Source organism: Pan paniscus, chromosome 13 (genome assembly GCF_029289425.2).
Source record: "Pan paniscus chromosome 13, NHGRI_mPanPan1-v2.0_pri, whole genome shotgun sequence".
Lineage (NCBI taxonomy): Eukaryota > Metazoa > Chordata > Mammalia > Primates > Hominidae > Pan > Pan paniscus.
This window is the reverse complement of record NC_073262.2, coordinates 140,331,858-140,349,632: the sequence shown is the minus strand read 5'-3', so window position 1 is coordinate 140,349,632 and position 17,775 is coordinate 140,331,858. Positions and strand designations below refer to the sequence as shown.

The window sequence follows — 17,775 nt, the reverse complement described above, 5'->3', positions numbered from 1 at the left end:
AAAATTGCAAAAAAAATTTCATAATGTTTTAAAAGAGTTTACGATTTGTGTTCAGCTGCATTCATAGCCATTCTGGGCTGCATGTGGCCCGCAGGTTGGACAAGCTTGCTTTAGCTTATACTTCCATGTTTTTATCTTGTTCAGTAGTCCAAGTTAAAATGAGAAAAGCAGATTCAGAACGGCTACTGCTGCCACTCAATCGGGGAATCCCAAAGGTAGGTGGGAAGCCAGGTCATGGGCCCAAATAATGGAGTTTTGCTTCTCTCCTTTTTATTTAATTTCCAGTAAGAAAATCAAGAAACAACTAAGCAAACTTCCGTATCATTATAACACAGATGTGAGTTTTCTCTTCATACATTAAAATCTTATAATCAAGAGAAAAAATCAGGTGCTAGAAATACAAGACCATTTTTGAAATTGTTTTACAATAACCAAAAACATGCTGTTGCTATGTTTGGTTTTGTTTCATTTCGAAGGGTGGCCAGATTTAAAAATAAGCAGTTTTCAGACGGTCTTATCTCTTTCTCTTAGAGGTGACAGTAAGTAGAAAATTGGAAGAGCAGAAATTAGGAGGGAGAATTTAACAATACTTTTAAAAATTCAATAATACAAAAAAGACATGAGTACAAAAAGGACAAAAAAGACAAAAAGGACATGAGCCATATCTTTTTCTGTAGGTTATTCCCTTGGAATATAAATTCAGAAAGGAAATAAAAACAAACATATCCCAAAGTCATGTTTTAACTTCAATGTCAGGGAAATGCATCAGCTTAAAGCTATTTTGCATTCAATTAATGTTAGCACCTGCCAAGTTCCAGATTTTTCACAAGTAAAATATGATGCCATCACTCTTCCCTTATTTTTTGGCTTAACTAGAAAGAGGGAAGCAAAATATGTTTTTAGAAGGATGGGGGCTATATAAATTCACAACAAAATTATTTAAATTCCAAAAGAAATTTGTACTGTCAGTTTTTCTGTTTTCATAGATTTCTTTTTGCCCATTATATCTGCACACTCTAACTTGCTCTTTTCATGACAAAGGACCAGTTCTGAAAATCTTTCACCTCGTTCATGGGTGGTCTTACAGGTGGCTACTGTAACTGCATTTCCATGTCATTCCTGGGGAGAGAACGCCCCTAGTAACAGCAAGTGCAATTAACTAGTAGTTCCTGGGTTAGCCAGCAGCAAGTGCAATTAACTAGTAGTTCCTGGGTTAGCCAGCAGCACTAGCACAGCAAAGTCCAGAAAGGGCAAACATTTCAAATGTCAATCACTACCATGAGCCGGAAGCCATGCGGAGGGAAGCAGGAGCCGCGCTACTTTCAGAAATAGCTTTGATTCCAGAGTAACTGTTCCGCAAAGCAGCTGGCTGGGCCGGAGGCGCAATCGCCGCCTCCTCTCCTCCCCAGACATCTCAGCAATGAGGAAAGCCTTCCCTTCCCTGGGCACACCTTTACTACAAAACTGTGCCTCTGCTCCTCCACTGCAGATTTCCGGGGCTCCTTCTAGCTTCACATTCTACACAAATTCACATTCTCACAAAGTTCTCACAATGTATCCCTGGCACGTTAGTAAAAAGAAAATAATGTGACCTAGCACAAGAAAGGCATGAATGCAAGTGGAAACGACCAGATAGAGCCCCTCTTCCAGGTTTTGGATGAGAGCGTCCTGCTGTCAGTTACAGGGAGGGCTCCCCGCCTGGCCTTGCACCTGTCCAGTTCTTCCCGAGGCTCTCTGAGGACGACCAGGAACGCCAGCTGCAATATCCACTTCTACACTTGGGCCCTGGAAACACTAGTCAAGCACAAGAGATTCTGGCATCTACTTAACAAATTTCTTTGCACTCTTCGGGACAGCAGCTATGCAGAGTGCAAGGCTCCGGCAGGGAAGGCGATTCGTCATCATGGCCAGCACAGGAATCCAACACAACAGGCTCTTAAATTTACTGCCCGTGCATTCCGAGGCCTGTGTGCTCTAACCTCCGAAATTAAGTGATCTTATTCTGATTTTCTCATCTGCTCTAAGAGAAAAATACAGTTGTTGTCTAGAAACTAAATTTATAAAAGGAAACTATCACAGATGTTTTAAGTATCAAACTAAATTCATTTATGGGAAAGACTCCCGTGTATACAAATTCTATAAATTCTCAAGGAACTCGCTCACTTCTGACTTCATTTTTGCTAGATCTTGAATCACTGACTTGCTTGTCTTTATTTTCTGTATCTGGCCTGCCCAGTGTATTTACTTCTAAACCTCAGCTGCTTCTACAAAATACTAGGAAACAGAGAGGCACGTTATTTTATGATCTCTGAGCATTAGGGATGAATGGCAGGTTCATTTTATATCACCACTGTCCTTTTACTCAGATTTTTAACTCAATGTGTGGTAATTTGTATGGAATTTTTTAAGTTTTCTAATAAAATCATCTTTTTCTTTCCATACATAATTTCAGAAGGCTATCCACATTCTGAAATATAATTTTGCCTTAGAATTACTTTTCTTCTCAAAGAAACAATTTTTACATTTCTTGAGGAAAATGCAGATGACAAAAGCATTCAGTACACAGAAATGTGTCTGACTGTTGCTTTGAGTGGGGGCAAGATGAGGATCCAGGCATTCTTGTTCAAACAAATTCATACACAAAGTAGTAAAATAAACAGTAAGAACTTCTATGTATCTTCAGTGCAAGGTGTTATTTCTGAAAGGTGACCAGGCCCTTGGCAAGGAAAAAACAGTACATGCAAGTTAGAAAATAAAGAAAGAAGAGCCTACCTTTTGGACCTGATAGATCTATAGAGAAGGACAAAAGAAAAAAGAAATGTAAAATCCAATTAAAGAAGCAGTAACATCAGAATGAAAGGTTCTGTAAGTAACTAGACATATGAATCAAGCCACAACGAATACAGTAAAATGTGAATAAGAAAACAGGTGAGGTCCCACTGACAAGAGTTTGTAATTTTATCACTTACTTTACATTTCATTTTAGATACATTGGGGAAATAGGGGCATAGCCACACGAATCTTACCAAAAATACTGCTATTATTCTAATACAGAAGTCTGTATAACCTATTGCCATCAATGAGAAAAAGTACTTCCTTCATCTTTAATTCAGCATTTCTTTTTGCAGTAATAAAAGTTTAACCAAAAAGTGCAGAAACTTAGTTGGAAAGTTAACTGGTCAAATTCACAAATAATGAAGAAAGAGGCTTTGATGTTCTGATTCACACAGACACACACAGAATAACAGGAAAATTCCAGCTACATGGAGTGATCATTAGAATATAACAGAAATATTCCTAAAAGAGATTATTATCATACATTGACATATTCGTTTGCTTCAGAGGTTTCTTTTAATTTTGTAGTAATCACTAGATAAAACTGAGATAGCTACTCATTTTCATTCATTCATTCATTCATTAAGACATTTGTCATATCAGGCATTATTGAAGGCACTGCCAAAACTGCGAGACCAAGAAGTTGGCATTTCTAGTCTTATATGGGGGAACACATGTGACTATATCCAACAATATGACTGTAAGAAACAAAGCATCTCTAAGAAAAATGTTTACCAAGTCAGCAGCAAGAAAAGAGAAACGATCACCATTTTCTTCTATCAGTGTAGGCTCTCCCTAAGAAGTTCAAGGTTCACTTGAATTTCCCAAGAATATGTACATTATTCTCCCCTAACAAATCCATTAAAAAAGAGCTCATATCCTTTTAAACAGACCCCGGAACGCGGCTAGAGTAAGCTGTAGTGGGTTCTCGCCGTCTGTGTGCTGAAAAGAACCATTCAAGAAAGAGAGCTGAGGGTGGGCTAGAGCTGGCCTGGAGTCTGATAACGCTGTGGGGACAGGGCTGCCCCCAACACTGGTGTCTCCTCGCCACCTCCCCTCTCTGTACATGCTCCATGCTTCCCTTGGGGGATACCAACCCCGGTCAGCTTCCTGCCCTTCTCGGTGTTCTCAGAGCGGCCCCCTCAAGAAAACCCTGAGCCTGCTCAGAAACGCCTGCATGCAGGTGGGATGGCTTGTGACCCAGATGAAAACAGGGATCAGGTTTCTCAATTTTTACACCAAAGTATCAACCCTACCCTTTAAACACTGGTCTTCCAAAACGTATTCATTTCCCCTTAATCAACAACTTAAAATGCCAGTGCCCCAAGCTACCAGATTGTATAACCTCAAATTGTGTTAGCTGGTTCTAATAATAGCCAGGCCCAGAGATGTGATATGCAAAGAAGAGCGTGAGGGAGGTGTCGTCAGTGCACCTTCCCAAATCCTCCAGGCACGGCCCGAAGACGTGCAAGCTCAGACCCCACTAGCTCGACTCACTCTTCCCTCTGGATGCATACACAGATGCTCACGTGTGTGAGCGCACATGCACACACGTGCACACACACATGCACACGCACACACACAAATGCGTGCGCACACACGAGTACATTCCTCCTGGCCTCTGCCCCACCCTTTGGGTCACACAAAAGCACAGCTAGGTGAAAGCTACTCATTCTGTATTTATAGAAAATTCTAAGAAAATTGTATATTTTATGTTTCATATTCCTGTGCCTCAAATTCCACACCAAGGAGAACTTTATTTTTCAAGGCATGCTTCCACTTGGAAAGTGACTAGGATTATGTGGATCATTCTGTTTCCCCCTTTGCTGTGCGTGCCAGCATCCTCAACACGAACTTCAACCCCATGGTCCACGGATTCACTCCATCCTCCACTCTTGTTTTTATTGTTGGCTACAGAACTGATTTCGAGACAGAGGGGTGTGCTAGGAAGACCACAGGCTTTGTATCTGGTCAAATCCGATTTGAATCTTGGCTTGGCTATTTTCTTGGATTTGGGGAAAGCTGTGTATCTCCCTAAGGCCTGTTTTCCTCACCTGTAAAGTTTGGGAAGATGCCCGTCACCAATGGTAGGTGACAGCACCAAGCCCAGCTCTGCCACACAGCAGGAGCTCTGGGATGTCCCCCGCCCCAGGCTTCTCTGACTAGTCACGAAATACACATCTATCTTATTTAAGATCTTTCGATCCCTCTTTTGAAGAAGCAGACATAAACTTTAAACAGGAATGCTGCCGCCTTGCAAAGACCCCAAATTCATGAAGGCACCGTTGCCGCCGTTAGGAACGCGTGCTGCGCTGGGCTGACTGGGCTGGCCCTTCCTCGTCTGGCTCTCGTCTCCCAGGGCAGCTTCCTGTCTGCCATGTCCATCCTCTGCTGCCACAAAGAGTGGCTTCCCCACCCCCCGGTAGAGCTGCTTCACTCGGTGTCCTCACTCACCATCTTGGCCACGTGCATTTCTCTGCCCCTCCTGACATGTCCCCCACCTTCCCAGGCTCTCATTCCACAACCTGGTAAATTTGGGTGGCTCTGGCTCCTGGTCTGTGACCACCCCAGGCAGGAGTCCACAGCTGCGCCCACGACGCCCGCCCTGTGTCACAGCCGCAAGCCACGGTCGTGAGGGAAGAAGTGCAGGCATCGGTGATGAGGAAGCCGAGACTGCAGATCCACAGAGGACCGTGCAAAAGGTGACGTTGGCCAAAGGTGCTGCCTGCAAGGGACACCACCCCCTCCTCCGGTCCCTGCTGTCCGAGAGCACAGACCTAAACCACCACTCTCAGTGGCGGATGTTCCACCGAATTTGCAACAGGATGAGATATTTTGACCCCTGTGACCCCCTGAAATATTTTTATGATAAAACCATGCTGTAGGGAGAAGAATTTCAAAATGTGAATGCCATCTACTAAGCAAATGACATCTGTACTCATGCTGAAGAAGGCAAACCATGGCGTTTTACATCAGACTTCCCGATTTCATCAGATGTTCTCTGCAAGGCCTGTGCTCATCAGAAGCATCAGTGAGGGCTGCCCGGCACCCCTTTTTTATGATACTAAAATTAAATGCCCAAGACTTGGTTTCCCATCTGGAGTAGCAACTACTTTTTATTTTTTGACTTTTTGAAAGAGATAGGGGTCTCATTATGTTGCCCCAGCTGGAGTGCAGTGGCTACACACAGGGACAATCATGGCCCGATCATTGCTTCAGGCTCCTGGGCTCAAGCAATGCTCCTGCCTCAGTGTCCTGAGTAGCTGGGACTACAGGTGCATGCCACCACGCTGGCTTATTTTTTATTTTTCTTTTTGTGTGGCTGGGAATATTACAACAGAGACGTGGGAGTCCAGCAACAGATGGTTCCTAAACTGCACAATTAAAATGCAACAGAAAAGGGCTTCCTTTCAATCAAAGGAATAAAGGGATGCTTTGCTTTTAAAGGGGGCCATTCAAATCGATGACTGCTTGCCTTAATTCATCTTAGTTATTTTTAAATCAAGAACTTTTGCCCAACAACTTTGTAACAAGCTGCTTATATCAATATGTATATGTTTAAATCAATTCTAACTGGTTATATCTTATATCAATATGTATATATTTAAATCAATTCTAATATGGGGCCGGTGTGATGGCTAACACCTGTAGTCCCAACACTTTGGGAGGCTGAAACGGGGGAATCACCCGAGGTCAGGAGTTGGAGACCATCCTGGCTAACACGGTGAAACCCCATCTCTACTAAAAATGACAAAAAAATTAGCCGGGCATGGTGGCGGGTACCTGTAGTCCCAGCTACTCAGGAGGCTGAGGCAGGAGAATCGCTTGAACCCAGGAGAGGGAGGTTGCAGTGAGCCAAGATCATGCCACTGCGCTCCAGCCTGGGCGACAAAGCAAGATTCTGTCTCAAAAAAAGAAAAAAAAAAAGGATACAATCAATACGTTTTTATCTAAATGTGTCTGTATGAACAGACACATTCTACAGAGACACTGATACTGGGCAGTGTGAAAAAGCACCGAGATTTTGTCATTTAAAATACATATATTTAAGCCAGGTGTGGTGGCTCATGCCTGTAATCCTAGCATTTTGGGAGGCCAGGAGGTCAAGGCGGAAGGATCACTTGAGATCAGGAGTTTCAGACCAGTCTGGCCAACATGGTGAAACCCCGTCTCTATTAAAAATACAAAAATTAGCCAGGCATGGTGGTGCGCACCTATAATCCCAGCTACTTGGGAGGCTGAGGCATGATAATCGCTTGAATCTGGGAGGTGGAGGTTGCAGTGAGTAGAGATCATGTCACTGTACTCCAGCCTGGGCGATAGAGCAAGACTTGATCTCAAAAAAAAAAAAAAATTATACATATACATATTTAAAAACCAGTTCAGAATAAAAGCACTATTCCTTCTAGTGGCCTCTGGCACCACTATGGATACCAGAGCTTGAGTGTGCAGGATGGTTCCAGGGCTCGGTGACACTGCCTAGCCTCTGCATGCAGGTTTCTACATGGAGCGGCAAACTCCTAGCAGCGGAGGGCAATGAGCACATTAGACCTGTGGCAGGGCCCCGACCCTGCAGGGTATGTGGCCAGCTTGGTCTTTGCTGGGAATGTGGCGGAATCTACAACCACCATAAGAGAATCTGGAAATTCAGATTTTTATCCGAAATCTCACTGGTTTTAAACACTGGCTCGCCTTTTTAAATTTGGCTATGTAAGCCAAACAAGAACCTGTGTATGAAAATCAACCCTGGGGAAGGCAGCTGGTTACTTCTGTCTAACAAAATAAATTCACATCTTCTTAAGAAGAAAAGCTCTTGGGGGTGGGCTCAGTGTGGATGGTCCCTTGGCCCCACAGGGCATGGCCCACGGGAGAACATGGACTGAATGGGGTCTCAGCTTCTATGTCTCTGAGGTCACAGAAAAAGTCACACCATAACTGTGAGTTAAAGAACCCTTATGCTGTCAGAAATGACTCCTAGCTCCAGCTCAAGATGATGAAAATAACTTGCAAATGGCTTCAGCAGGTGTGTCAACACATTGCTAGCCATTTTCCTAGGGAGGAATTTCTTCCCTGGCTGTTTCATCCATGTGTTCATTCCCGTCTCTCTATCACACACGGGCTCTAGATATCCTGAAACCTGGAACCCGTGTGTGATCAACACTGTACAAACCACGGGGGACATATTTTTAAATAAAACAATTTGGCCAGTTTAAAAACTCATTAATCCGTTCTTCTTTTCCACTTTAATCCAGAGGATCTAGATTCTAGTACAACAGTTAGACCTTAAAGCTCAGACCCTGAACATTTTGGCTCCTCGCAGCTAGAAACGACGATCTTCGCAGGCAAGAGGCTTCTAAGCCCCTCTCAGGAGCCAGCAGGTCTGAGCAGGCACGCCTGGTATCCGTGCTATGCGCACTCCTGGCCTGACCTTGTGCAGAAGTCACAGGCGCAAACGCACTCTGACCGTGAGCAACGTGAGACAGCCAGGTGCGTCTGCAGCAACAGGTGCCTGCACTTGCACCCTGGGCCCAGCACGCAAATCACTGTGACAAGACCCAACAAGGAGCCCCAAGCGTTACCTCCTTCTGCTGCCGCTCCAGCTCCTTCATGCGGATCTCGCGAGCCTCCGCGCGGGCCGCCCGTTTTGCAGCGAGCCGGGCCTCCGCCTGAAACGGACAGGACATCTTATTAGAGGACAGAGCAGCGGGCCCCTTCCCAGTACAGGGTCAGCAGTGATGATGCGGAAAGAAAATCTTGTTCAGAGTTTAACAGATATACAGCAATAAATTCCAGATTCATAGAGTAAAAGGGTGGTCAGGAGCAATAGAAATAGTTATAAGAACTGCTACCATTTATCAAGCCCTTACCACATGCTAGGCAGGAATATTCTAAGAGCTTTATGGATATGATGCCATGTATTCCTTGCAACAGCCTCATTAGGCCGAGACTGTTACCATCCCCAGTTTAAATATGAGGGAACGAAGGCACAGAGAGGGTAAGTAACTTGCCTGAGGTCACACAGCCTGTAGGTGGCAGGGCTGGGCAGTCAGCCTCCTTCTGGAACTCTGACAGATGCATGGAGCGGACTGTTAACAGCTGGATGCTACTCCAGGTTTCCAGTTCAACCCCTCGCTTTACAGAGCAGAAAGCGAAGGCCTGGAGAAGCTGCCAGACCCATTTGAGGTCATAGGGCTGGCTGGCGTGGAGCTGGGACTGTAATCCCAGCGAACTCCTGTCCAGTCACTTCTCAGCACACACGCACCCTCAGCTTCCCCTTAAAACACAGCCATGCTGGGAGTCCACCTTTTCCCAACACAATGAAGATCATAGCAGAATGGTTCTAGCTGTTGGAGTCCTTCCTTGCACTAAAAAATCAGCCTCCATATAAGTATTTTTCAGCTTGTAGCTGTTCTGCCACATTCTGCTCCGTGAGAACGTTTCAAATGTTTGAGCAGGAATGGACATGATGCTATCGAGCCTGGCATCTGAACTGTTTCTACAAACAACTTACAAGTCATTTTACAAACTGCATGCGTATTCACTGCTTCATGTGATACCACAGCCCAGTAAGCTCGATGGCGTAAGTGTTACTGAATGCAGGTTTTCTGGTATCAAACAAACCCCACCCTCTTTCTACTGAAGTGGTTTTTGAGAATACGTCTGTAATCCTTCCACCAGTGGTTCTATAAACAGTTTTCAGACATCTTGCATAATCTTTTCCTTTTTTTCTTCCTTTTTTTTTTTTTTCTTTTTCCTTTGGGGATGGGGTCTTGTTCTGTTGCCCAGGCTGAAGTGCAGTGTGTATATTCACAGGTGTGATCACAGCTCACTGCAGCCAGGAACCCCTGAGCTCTAGCAACCCCCCTGCCTCAGCCTCCTGAGTAGCTGGGACTACAGGTTTGCACCACCACAACCGGCTCCTAGATAATATTAAAATGGGACTTCCGAGGTGGCCAGCAAGCTCCTGGCATGGGGGCGGTCCTGACAGGGACGTCCATCTCTCCCATCCTAGACTTACACTATATTACAGATGTACCTTCTTTCTCAGTTTTAATCTAAGTTGCAAACTGGCCACACTTGATCTGTCGTCTTGAGGTTGCCTGGCTTGTGTCCTCATGAGGAATTTGTTCTTTTCGCTTGGCTCCTTTATCAACCCACCCCATGTCTTTCAAATCAAGGGGTGTCAAAAATCACAACTGCATCAGGATTTTGATACCTTGTTGCCATTTTCAATTTCCAAGACCATATTACATGTTGTGAAGGGCCTCTTGGGGCCAGGCTAGGCATGGTGGCTCAGGCCTGGAATCCCAGCACTTTGGGAGGCGGTGGCAGGTAGGATCTCTTGAGGTCAAGAGTTCGAGACCAGCCCAGGTAACATGGTAAAACCCTGTGTCTACCAACAATACAAAAACTAGCCAGGTGTGGTAGCACACACCTGTGGTCCCAGCTACTTGGGAGGCTGAGGTGGGAGGATCACTGGAGCCTGGGAAGTTGAGGCTGTAGTGAGCTGTGATTGTGCCACTGCACTCCAGCCTGGGTGACAGAGTGAGACCCTGTCTCAAACAAAAGAAAGGACTCTTGGGTCTACACAAAAGCAAAGAGGGAGGAGACAGAGAAGGAAAGGCATTAGAGTGATGTCCTACAGCCCTACCAATGGGCCAGCAAAGTGACCAAGGCCACGCCAAGTGCAGCCCTTCCTGGTAAGGCAGGTAGCTCTGTGCCATTGGCTCAGTTTCTAAGTCAGTACAGAAGCAGGTATGAGGTTTCATAGCAGCCATAGCCCACCAGCTTGGGGGTTGGGGGGCGGAGGAACAGAGAGGAGGGGCCGGGAAAAGAGAAGGGAGGCCATGCAGGAAGAAGAAGAGGAGCAGAGGGGTGAGATGTAAGAAAGAGGAAAGGGTTGGGGGAAAGAAGGGCCACCAGAAGGGAACAGAGGGAGAGACAACTGCAGTCGGCCGAATTCTGGGTTGGTCCCCAAGACTCTGGTGTACACGCCCTGCATACCCCTCTCCCACTGTATGGGAACGTGGAATTCTGGGTTGGTCCCCAAGACTCCCACCACTAGTGTACCTGCCCTGCATACCCCTCTCCCACTGAGTGTGTGGGACCATGGACATAATGGATGACACCACTGTAATTAGGCTGTATTACATGGCAAAAAGTATTAAAAAAATAATTAAAATCCTTCGTCAGTTGACTGCCTTGCTCAAAAGACAGATTATCCTATGGGCCTGCCCTAATCAGGCAAGCCCTTTAAAAGAGGGTCTAGAAGTCAGTGTCCTTGCTGGCTTTGAGAAAGCAAGCTGCCCAGTGGGAGGGGGCCTCGATGAGCTGAGAGCAGCCCCTGGCTGACTGACGCCAGCAGGAACAGTGACCACAGTCCTACAACCACAAGGAACTGAATTCTTCCAACAAACATGTGGCTCAGAAGAGGGGCCTGAACTCCAGAAAGACCCCAGACTGGCCGACCCCTTGGTTGCAGCCTCGTGAGACCTGAGCACAGGACCCAGAGAGGCTGAGTCCAGGCTCTTTTTTTTTTTGAGACAGGGTCTCCCTCTGTCGCCCAGGCTGGAGTGCAGTGGCGTGATCACAGCTCACTGTAACCTCTGCCTCCCAGGTTCAAGTGATTCTCCCACCTCGGCCTCCCGAGTAGCTGGCACTATGGGGCAGGTGCCGCCACACCCAGCTAATTTTTGTATTTTTTGTAGAGACAAGGTTTTGCCGTGTTGCCCAGGCTGGTCTCGAATTCCTGGGTTCATGCCACTCACCTGCCTCAGCCTCCCAAAGTGCTGGGATTACCAGCATGAGCCACTGCGCTTGGCCAATGTGCCCAGACTCCTGACCACAGAAACTGTGAGATCATAACTGTGTGTTATTCTAAGCCGCTGAATTGTGGATATTTATTACACACTAGCAGATAACAGAAGGAGAGGAGGTCTGAGGTGACTCCTGCTCTCACAGGGCGAGTATCTCTGTGAGCTGAGTGGGGTTCCAGGCACCTGCACGCCCACCCACTTCCCCGCCTGCCTGCTCAGTTCCCCACCCTATTCCAGCTTAGCTCTGCTTGGGTCTGGCCAAAGGTCCTTGCAGAGCTCGCCTGCCTGAGCGTGCAGTATTGCACCTGCTCCAGACTTGCGGGCCTCCAAAACAATGCCCTGTCAGACCCCACTGCTCTCGGGGGTCTGCCCTCCACCCAGGAAAAGGTTCCCATCATGGCCCACCTTCAGCCTAATAGGTCTACCCTGTCCCTCACTTGGGGATAATGACATTTAAAGACTAAAAAACAATGACCTTTGCTGGGAGGCACATGGGCTTGGGTTGATAAAGGAACCCCATGGATGAATCATGTTAGGGCATCAATTCCTCATGGGGACACACGCAAGCCCACCTCCAAGACAGGTCAACTATGGCGATCTCCACCTTACATTAGAATTCAGAAAGAAGTCCATTTGTCACTGAATACAATTCCAAATCCTTGCAACCCCCGCCTTCTAGAACATCTACCCCCCTTACGATCCTCACATGACTCATATGTGGAAAACAAAGTGCTGGCAATACTGGAAGTGGCAACTTAGTTTACAGGCAATTCTTGGAATCTGCCTAACTCAACACCAACAAATATATGAGCCAGCATTTAAACTGGCACAAAACCTATGCATGACCATCTTCACGAACACAAAACTACACACTTAGCCACAGAATAACTCTTGCCACTCGCTTAAGATGCCTGAAAGAAAATCCGTAGAGTTGGCCAGGCGCGGTGGTTCACACCTGTAATCCCAGCACTTTGGGGGACCGAGGTGGGCGGATCACCTGAGGTCGGGAGATTGAGACCAGCCTGGCCAACATGGTGAAACCCTGTCTCTACTAAAAATACAAAAAATTAGCTGGGTGTGGTGGTGGGCGCCTGTAATCCCAGCTACTCGGGAGGCTGAGGCAGAAGAATTACGTGAACCTGGGAGGTGGAGGTTGCGGAGAGCCAAGATTGCGCCACTGCACTCCAGCCTGGGCAACAGAGCAAGAGACTGCCTTGAAAAAAAAAAAAAAAAAAAACAAAAAACAAAAAACAAAACAAAAAAAAAGAACATCTGCAGAGTTTCGACAAAATTCTTCCCCAAACAGAGGCACTGCGAAGAATGGCACAGCAGCCCTGACAGGGCACGGCAGATGGCAGACATCGGGGAGAGCGCTGACTGTGCAGGCAGGGGTTCTCGGGGATCAGGGCACCTCAGGCCAGTGCTCCGGTGGCGCAGGACAAATCCTTTATCGACTGACACTTTTGTAAAACATAAAATCTCATGACGGGCCACAGCCACGTCAGACTGCTTGAAGAGCTTCTGAACACGGCCTGTCACTTTCTGTGAGTAGCCTGTGGGCTGACCGTGGCCCGGGGAGGCCACAGAAATGCACTGTGCTGTGAACGCGCCACGCTGTCTCAGCACTGCTTGAGACAGTGGGAGGGATTTCTGAAATGCGGTTTGGGTGCCCAGTCTCCCGGGAAACAGGCAAAGCGCCTGGTGACAATGTACATGTGATGAGGACCACATGGGGGAAGAAACGTGTGGCAGGGGTGGGGGCTGCTCTGGAGAACTTGACCCAACCCCGGGGGGCTGGGGAAGGCATCCGCAGGACAGGAGCCCTAAGCCGGACCCTGAAACAGGACGAGCAGAGCCGGGGTGGCTGCGACCAGGAGCTGGTGACAAGGAGTGCAGACGCCTGGGGTGCAGACCCTCGCCCTCAGCTTCATATCTGGAACCTCGTCGTGAAAGAATTCAGAACCACTGAAGGGTTTTAAGAACACAGCGGAATCTGACTTTTGTTTTAGAAACAGGGCTCTGAGAGAAATGTGGGGAGCAGGTATGGGGTGGGGAGCAGGTACGGGGTGGGGAGCAGGTACGGGGTGGGGAGAGCAACAGGAAACCAAGGAAGTGAGTTGAGAGGCTGCTTCCAGCATGGGGACAGGAACGGGCTGGGCTGCAGCGGATCAAGCTCAGTGCCAGGGTTCGGGCCCGTGGAGTTTAGGATACAAAGCAAAAACTGCAAAGGGCTTCAGAGAACTCAGGAGACGAGACTGCGCATACCCCAAACGGCCTGCAGGTTGAGTCATTCTTTCACCCCTATCCGAGCTTGCTGGATCCTCCACTGATTAGATTAGAACAGCGGCTTCTTGGCATGGCCCTCGCTAGGGTCCATGGGGGCTGGTCTGTCCCCACCCTACAGGAGCCAACAGGGAAAGAGCAAGCCCTCGCCTGCTCCTGGGGTCCTACACCCTGAAGCCTCCTTTCTCTGCCCATACAATCTTTGCTGAGATACTAAAACATTTAGGAGTACAGTGAAATTATCTCCCTCTGACTTGTCTTCAGATAACCTGGGTGGGGTGTAAACGGCTATAAGCTAACAATTGTTGAGGCTGGGTCGTGGGGGCACAGGGCTCTTTAAACTGTTGGCTGAGTCCCATCCCAGATCTGGGTTCCCACAGGCCCCTCCCCCTGCCCCCTCCATGCCCAGTATGTGGAGTCATTCAAGATAAGGGCCCCCGCTGTGCAGCAGGCCATGCATAGCTCGGTCTGGCTGCTGTTTCATAATAAAGAGCAAAAATTTAAAAAGAAAGAAAAGAAGGAAGGAAATGAAAGAGCCCCAAAACCAAAACTCATGCTTTCTGCTGCTGGAAGGTGGCCCTGCTGCTGGGTTTTGCAGCGCTGCCCCCACCGTGTCCTCTCTCAGTTCCTGCTGCTGCCCGCGGGGTTAGGATGGAGCAGAGGGAGGAGCCCCTCTGACATGATCCAGGCTCCCTGGCTTCCCAGGAACGCCCACAACGGTCGGTCCAGAACCATTCCTGTTCAGAACACACAGCCTGGCCCTTTCCCTGGGATCCCACCCATCCTGGCCAGGGACCCCACAGACAGAGTTGTACAGGAACTAGGTCTTACAGCAAGATACTCTTTGAGGGTGGGGATGGCTGGGAAAAAAAGATTCCATTTACTATCAAAGTTGCCTCCTTGTCCTAATCCTAGAAAGCCGAACCACGACTCGAGTTCTATTGTTGCGTCTTATTTTACCATATGTGAAGATGACAGCCCTCTGATAGGGAGGTGGTGTGTACGGTGATAAGAGATCTAAAAATACACAAGGAAGCACAAGTATGACCCCCAGGGCCTCCGAAACAAATGGCTAAAAAGACAGCCAGGCTCTCCCAGCCACATCGATGCCAGCCCCACAGCCTGCTGTGGAGCCCAAGTCTATGGGGGCACCTCCCTGGGAGCCCCATCTGCCAGGCACCCAGCCCACAGGCCAGCTGGGGAGACAGGCACCAAAGTGACCCTTCTCCCCCTGCAGGGTCTTTTCTGGGCTGCACGGACCCATGCGTGACATCTCGGGAGCCAGGCTGGAGAGGCCTGCAGAAGACTGCGTGAAGAAGTCACCATCCCCATCCCGAGCCACAGATAAAAGCACATGTTAGGAGGTGCTTTGCAAAGGGACCCCACGGCATGCAGAGGGCCCTGAGGGGCTCTAGTTCTAGACAGAGCCACACAGCAGAAATGGCTTCTACCGGGGCAGGGCACACAGGGCAGTGAAGTAAACAGTCTAACCCACGCCTGTTCTTCCAGGGCTCCCCATGGGCCTCCCGCTCAGAGCCCCAGAGATTCCCAGCTGCAAGAAGACAGTCACCCAAAGATAATGGCCGTCCCTTCTTCCGGGTCAGGGAACTCAGGGACAGCCCGGCTCAGGCTGGGGGCTGAGGCCAAGGAGAACCAGAGAGAGAAGAAGTTATTGACCAGGACACAAGGAGAAACCCCAGCAGAGCGCAGAGTGGAAAGCCCTCCCGCACGCCCTCCTGGCCTAGCCCACATGTGCTTCCATCCTTGCATGGCCTCAGCCTGCGCTGGAGGTGTTGCAGGCAGTGGGAGTACTGCCTAAGGGTGGGGACAGCCCAACACCCTGAACCCCAATTCCAGTGACATCTGGGGCTCTAGCAGCTCTAATGGCATTTGTATCCTTCTTGTGGCTCCTACCAGAAGATCATCATGTGGTCTCCTCAAAGAACAGAAACACAACCAACACTGGTGGGGCAGGGGCCCTGACTGCTGGCAAAGGGACAGCAGGTGCCGCGGGAGGCTCGCTGGGCAGCTTGCTTCAAAAGCCCCACACTCCTTCAGGGGATCCTGGCACTGCTCGTACATTTCCTGAGCATTGAAGCTTTTCTGGGATTCCAGCCTAGTGTAGAATTACAGATCCCAGGGCCTCTCACCCTACAGTCACAGGAAATGTTCTTACTCTGCTTTTAAACTCTGTGGTGATACCCTAGAGATCCAGAATTCTACACAGAAGCTGGAAGGGGTTTATGAGCCACAACTTTAGTGCAGGCAGTTCCTGAGAAATACTCTGACGTCACTCCTTCCATCCAGGCTGAGAAGGCCCTGCAGCCTGGAAAGCACCGCATGTGAACCAGAGGCGGCTCCCACCTCCCCCCGCAGAGCCCAGGGGAGACCCAGGGCATACAGCTCATGTGCAGATTCGTGGCTGCCATGCCCGCCGTTTGCCAGGAGCCTGTTAGCACATATTAGGGACACCCAGTGGGCCAATGGACAGAGGACTGGACCATGAACAGCAGCTCTCCTCAGATGTCAGATGGAAATGACGCCCCACGGGGCTGTTCGGGGAGAGAAGCCGTTTGGCAGCTGTAAAGCACTCTGCAAACAGGAGGAAGTTCTCCTATTAATTACACACATTCATTTTCGCCTCCAGGTTTTAGCGTCAAGCAGAGAAGTGAAAAAGCAGCAGCATTATTTTTCCAGGCCCCATGATACGTCACCAGTCTAGTTTATAACCTTTTTGGAAAAGTGTTAAGGATGTAATTCAAGTTCACTCACGTGAATGTGACAGGAATAGGATGCAGCCGAAGCCTGAAGTGGCCACAAAGGCCAGTTTGTTCACAGACAAGCAGGGGCCTCTGTCCTTGTGCGATTCTTCCCCTGAGCTAAGAGGGAATCAAGCTCCTGGAGGGAGTGGTGTACCCAGGCTGTGACACGGGATCCCTTTCCTGAGCCACCTTGCTATAGGAAGTAGCCACAGCCACCAACTTTTGTTTTCTCTGCAAACCCCCCAACCCTCAGATGCAGCGGCCTCTAAAGTTTGCTATTCACAGCACCCAAGTGGGCCGGGTGATGTTCTCCTGCACAGACATGGACAAGAACGGACGGCACAAGGCTAGCACCTCCGCAACGCAAGGGAGGCTCACCTCGGCTCCGTGTACCCACCACCCCATGTCCCCCAGAGGCGATGTGCACTGTATCTCAGTTCCAAAAGAAATGTCATGTGGGCAATCTCACGAAGTCCCCCGGGAACCACAAAGAGCCTTCCCTACGGCCATGACTGTGAGAACGATTGTTACCAGGCACAGGGCACTCTGGGGTGGCAGCTGGCAGTGGCGGGAGTGTTGACTTAGAGGGCATTTTGGAAATGTTGGGGGGATTGGGATGTCAAAAAGATTGGGAAGAAGCTGAGGGTATTGGGGCGGGGGGGCTGGGCCAGGTCGGCCAACCATCCCGCATTCAGACACGCCTGCGATGGGAAGAACTTTTCCCTTGACTGCTCAGGAAGATAGAAAAACCACTGTTTTGGCCGGGTGCGATGGCTCACGCCTGTAATCTCAGCACTTTGGGAGGCCGAGGCAGGCGGATCATCTGAGGTCAGGAGTTCAAGACCAGTCTGACCAACATAGCGAAATCCCGTCTCCACTAAAAATACAAAATTAGCCGGGCGTGGTGGCGCATGCCTATAATCCCAGCTACTCAGGAGGCTGAGGCAGGAGAATCACTTGAACCCGGGAGGCGGAGGTTGTAGCGACCCGAGATCTCACCATTGCACTCCAGCCTGGGCGACAGAGCGAAACTCCATCTCAAAAAAAAAGAAAAAAAAAAAAAAAAAAAAGAAAAACCA

At 48.7% G+C, this 17,775-nt stretch overlaps 1 protein-coding gene across 31 annotated transcripts in view; it reads right to left on the bottom strand.

Annotated features, from left to right (window-relative positions):
• The window catches only part of LRRFIP1 (LRR binding FLII interacting protein 1), a 156,977-nt gene that overhangs the window by 63,570 nt on the left and 75,632 nt on the right, over positions 1 to 17,775 (bottom strand). For 25 of the 31 annotated variants that reach the window (XM_055109264.1, XM_063595337.1, XM_063595338.1 and 22 more), the window contains exons 2-3: positions 8,415 to 8,501; positions 2,773 to 2,790 (exon numbers count right to left, since the gene is read on the bottom strand). In XM_055109264.1, coding sequence (XP_054965239.1) covers positions 2,773 to 2,790; positions 8,415 to 8,501 — 105 coding nt within the window. The remainder of the gene's footprint in view (positions 1 to 2,772; positions 2,791 to 8,414; positions 8,502 to 17,775) is intronic. The other 6 variants (XM_008965680.5, XM_008965677.5, XM_008965675.4 and 3 more) reach the window with 1 other exon arrangement.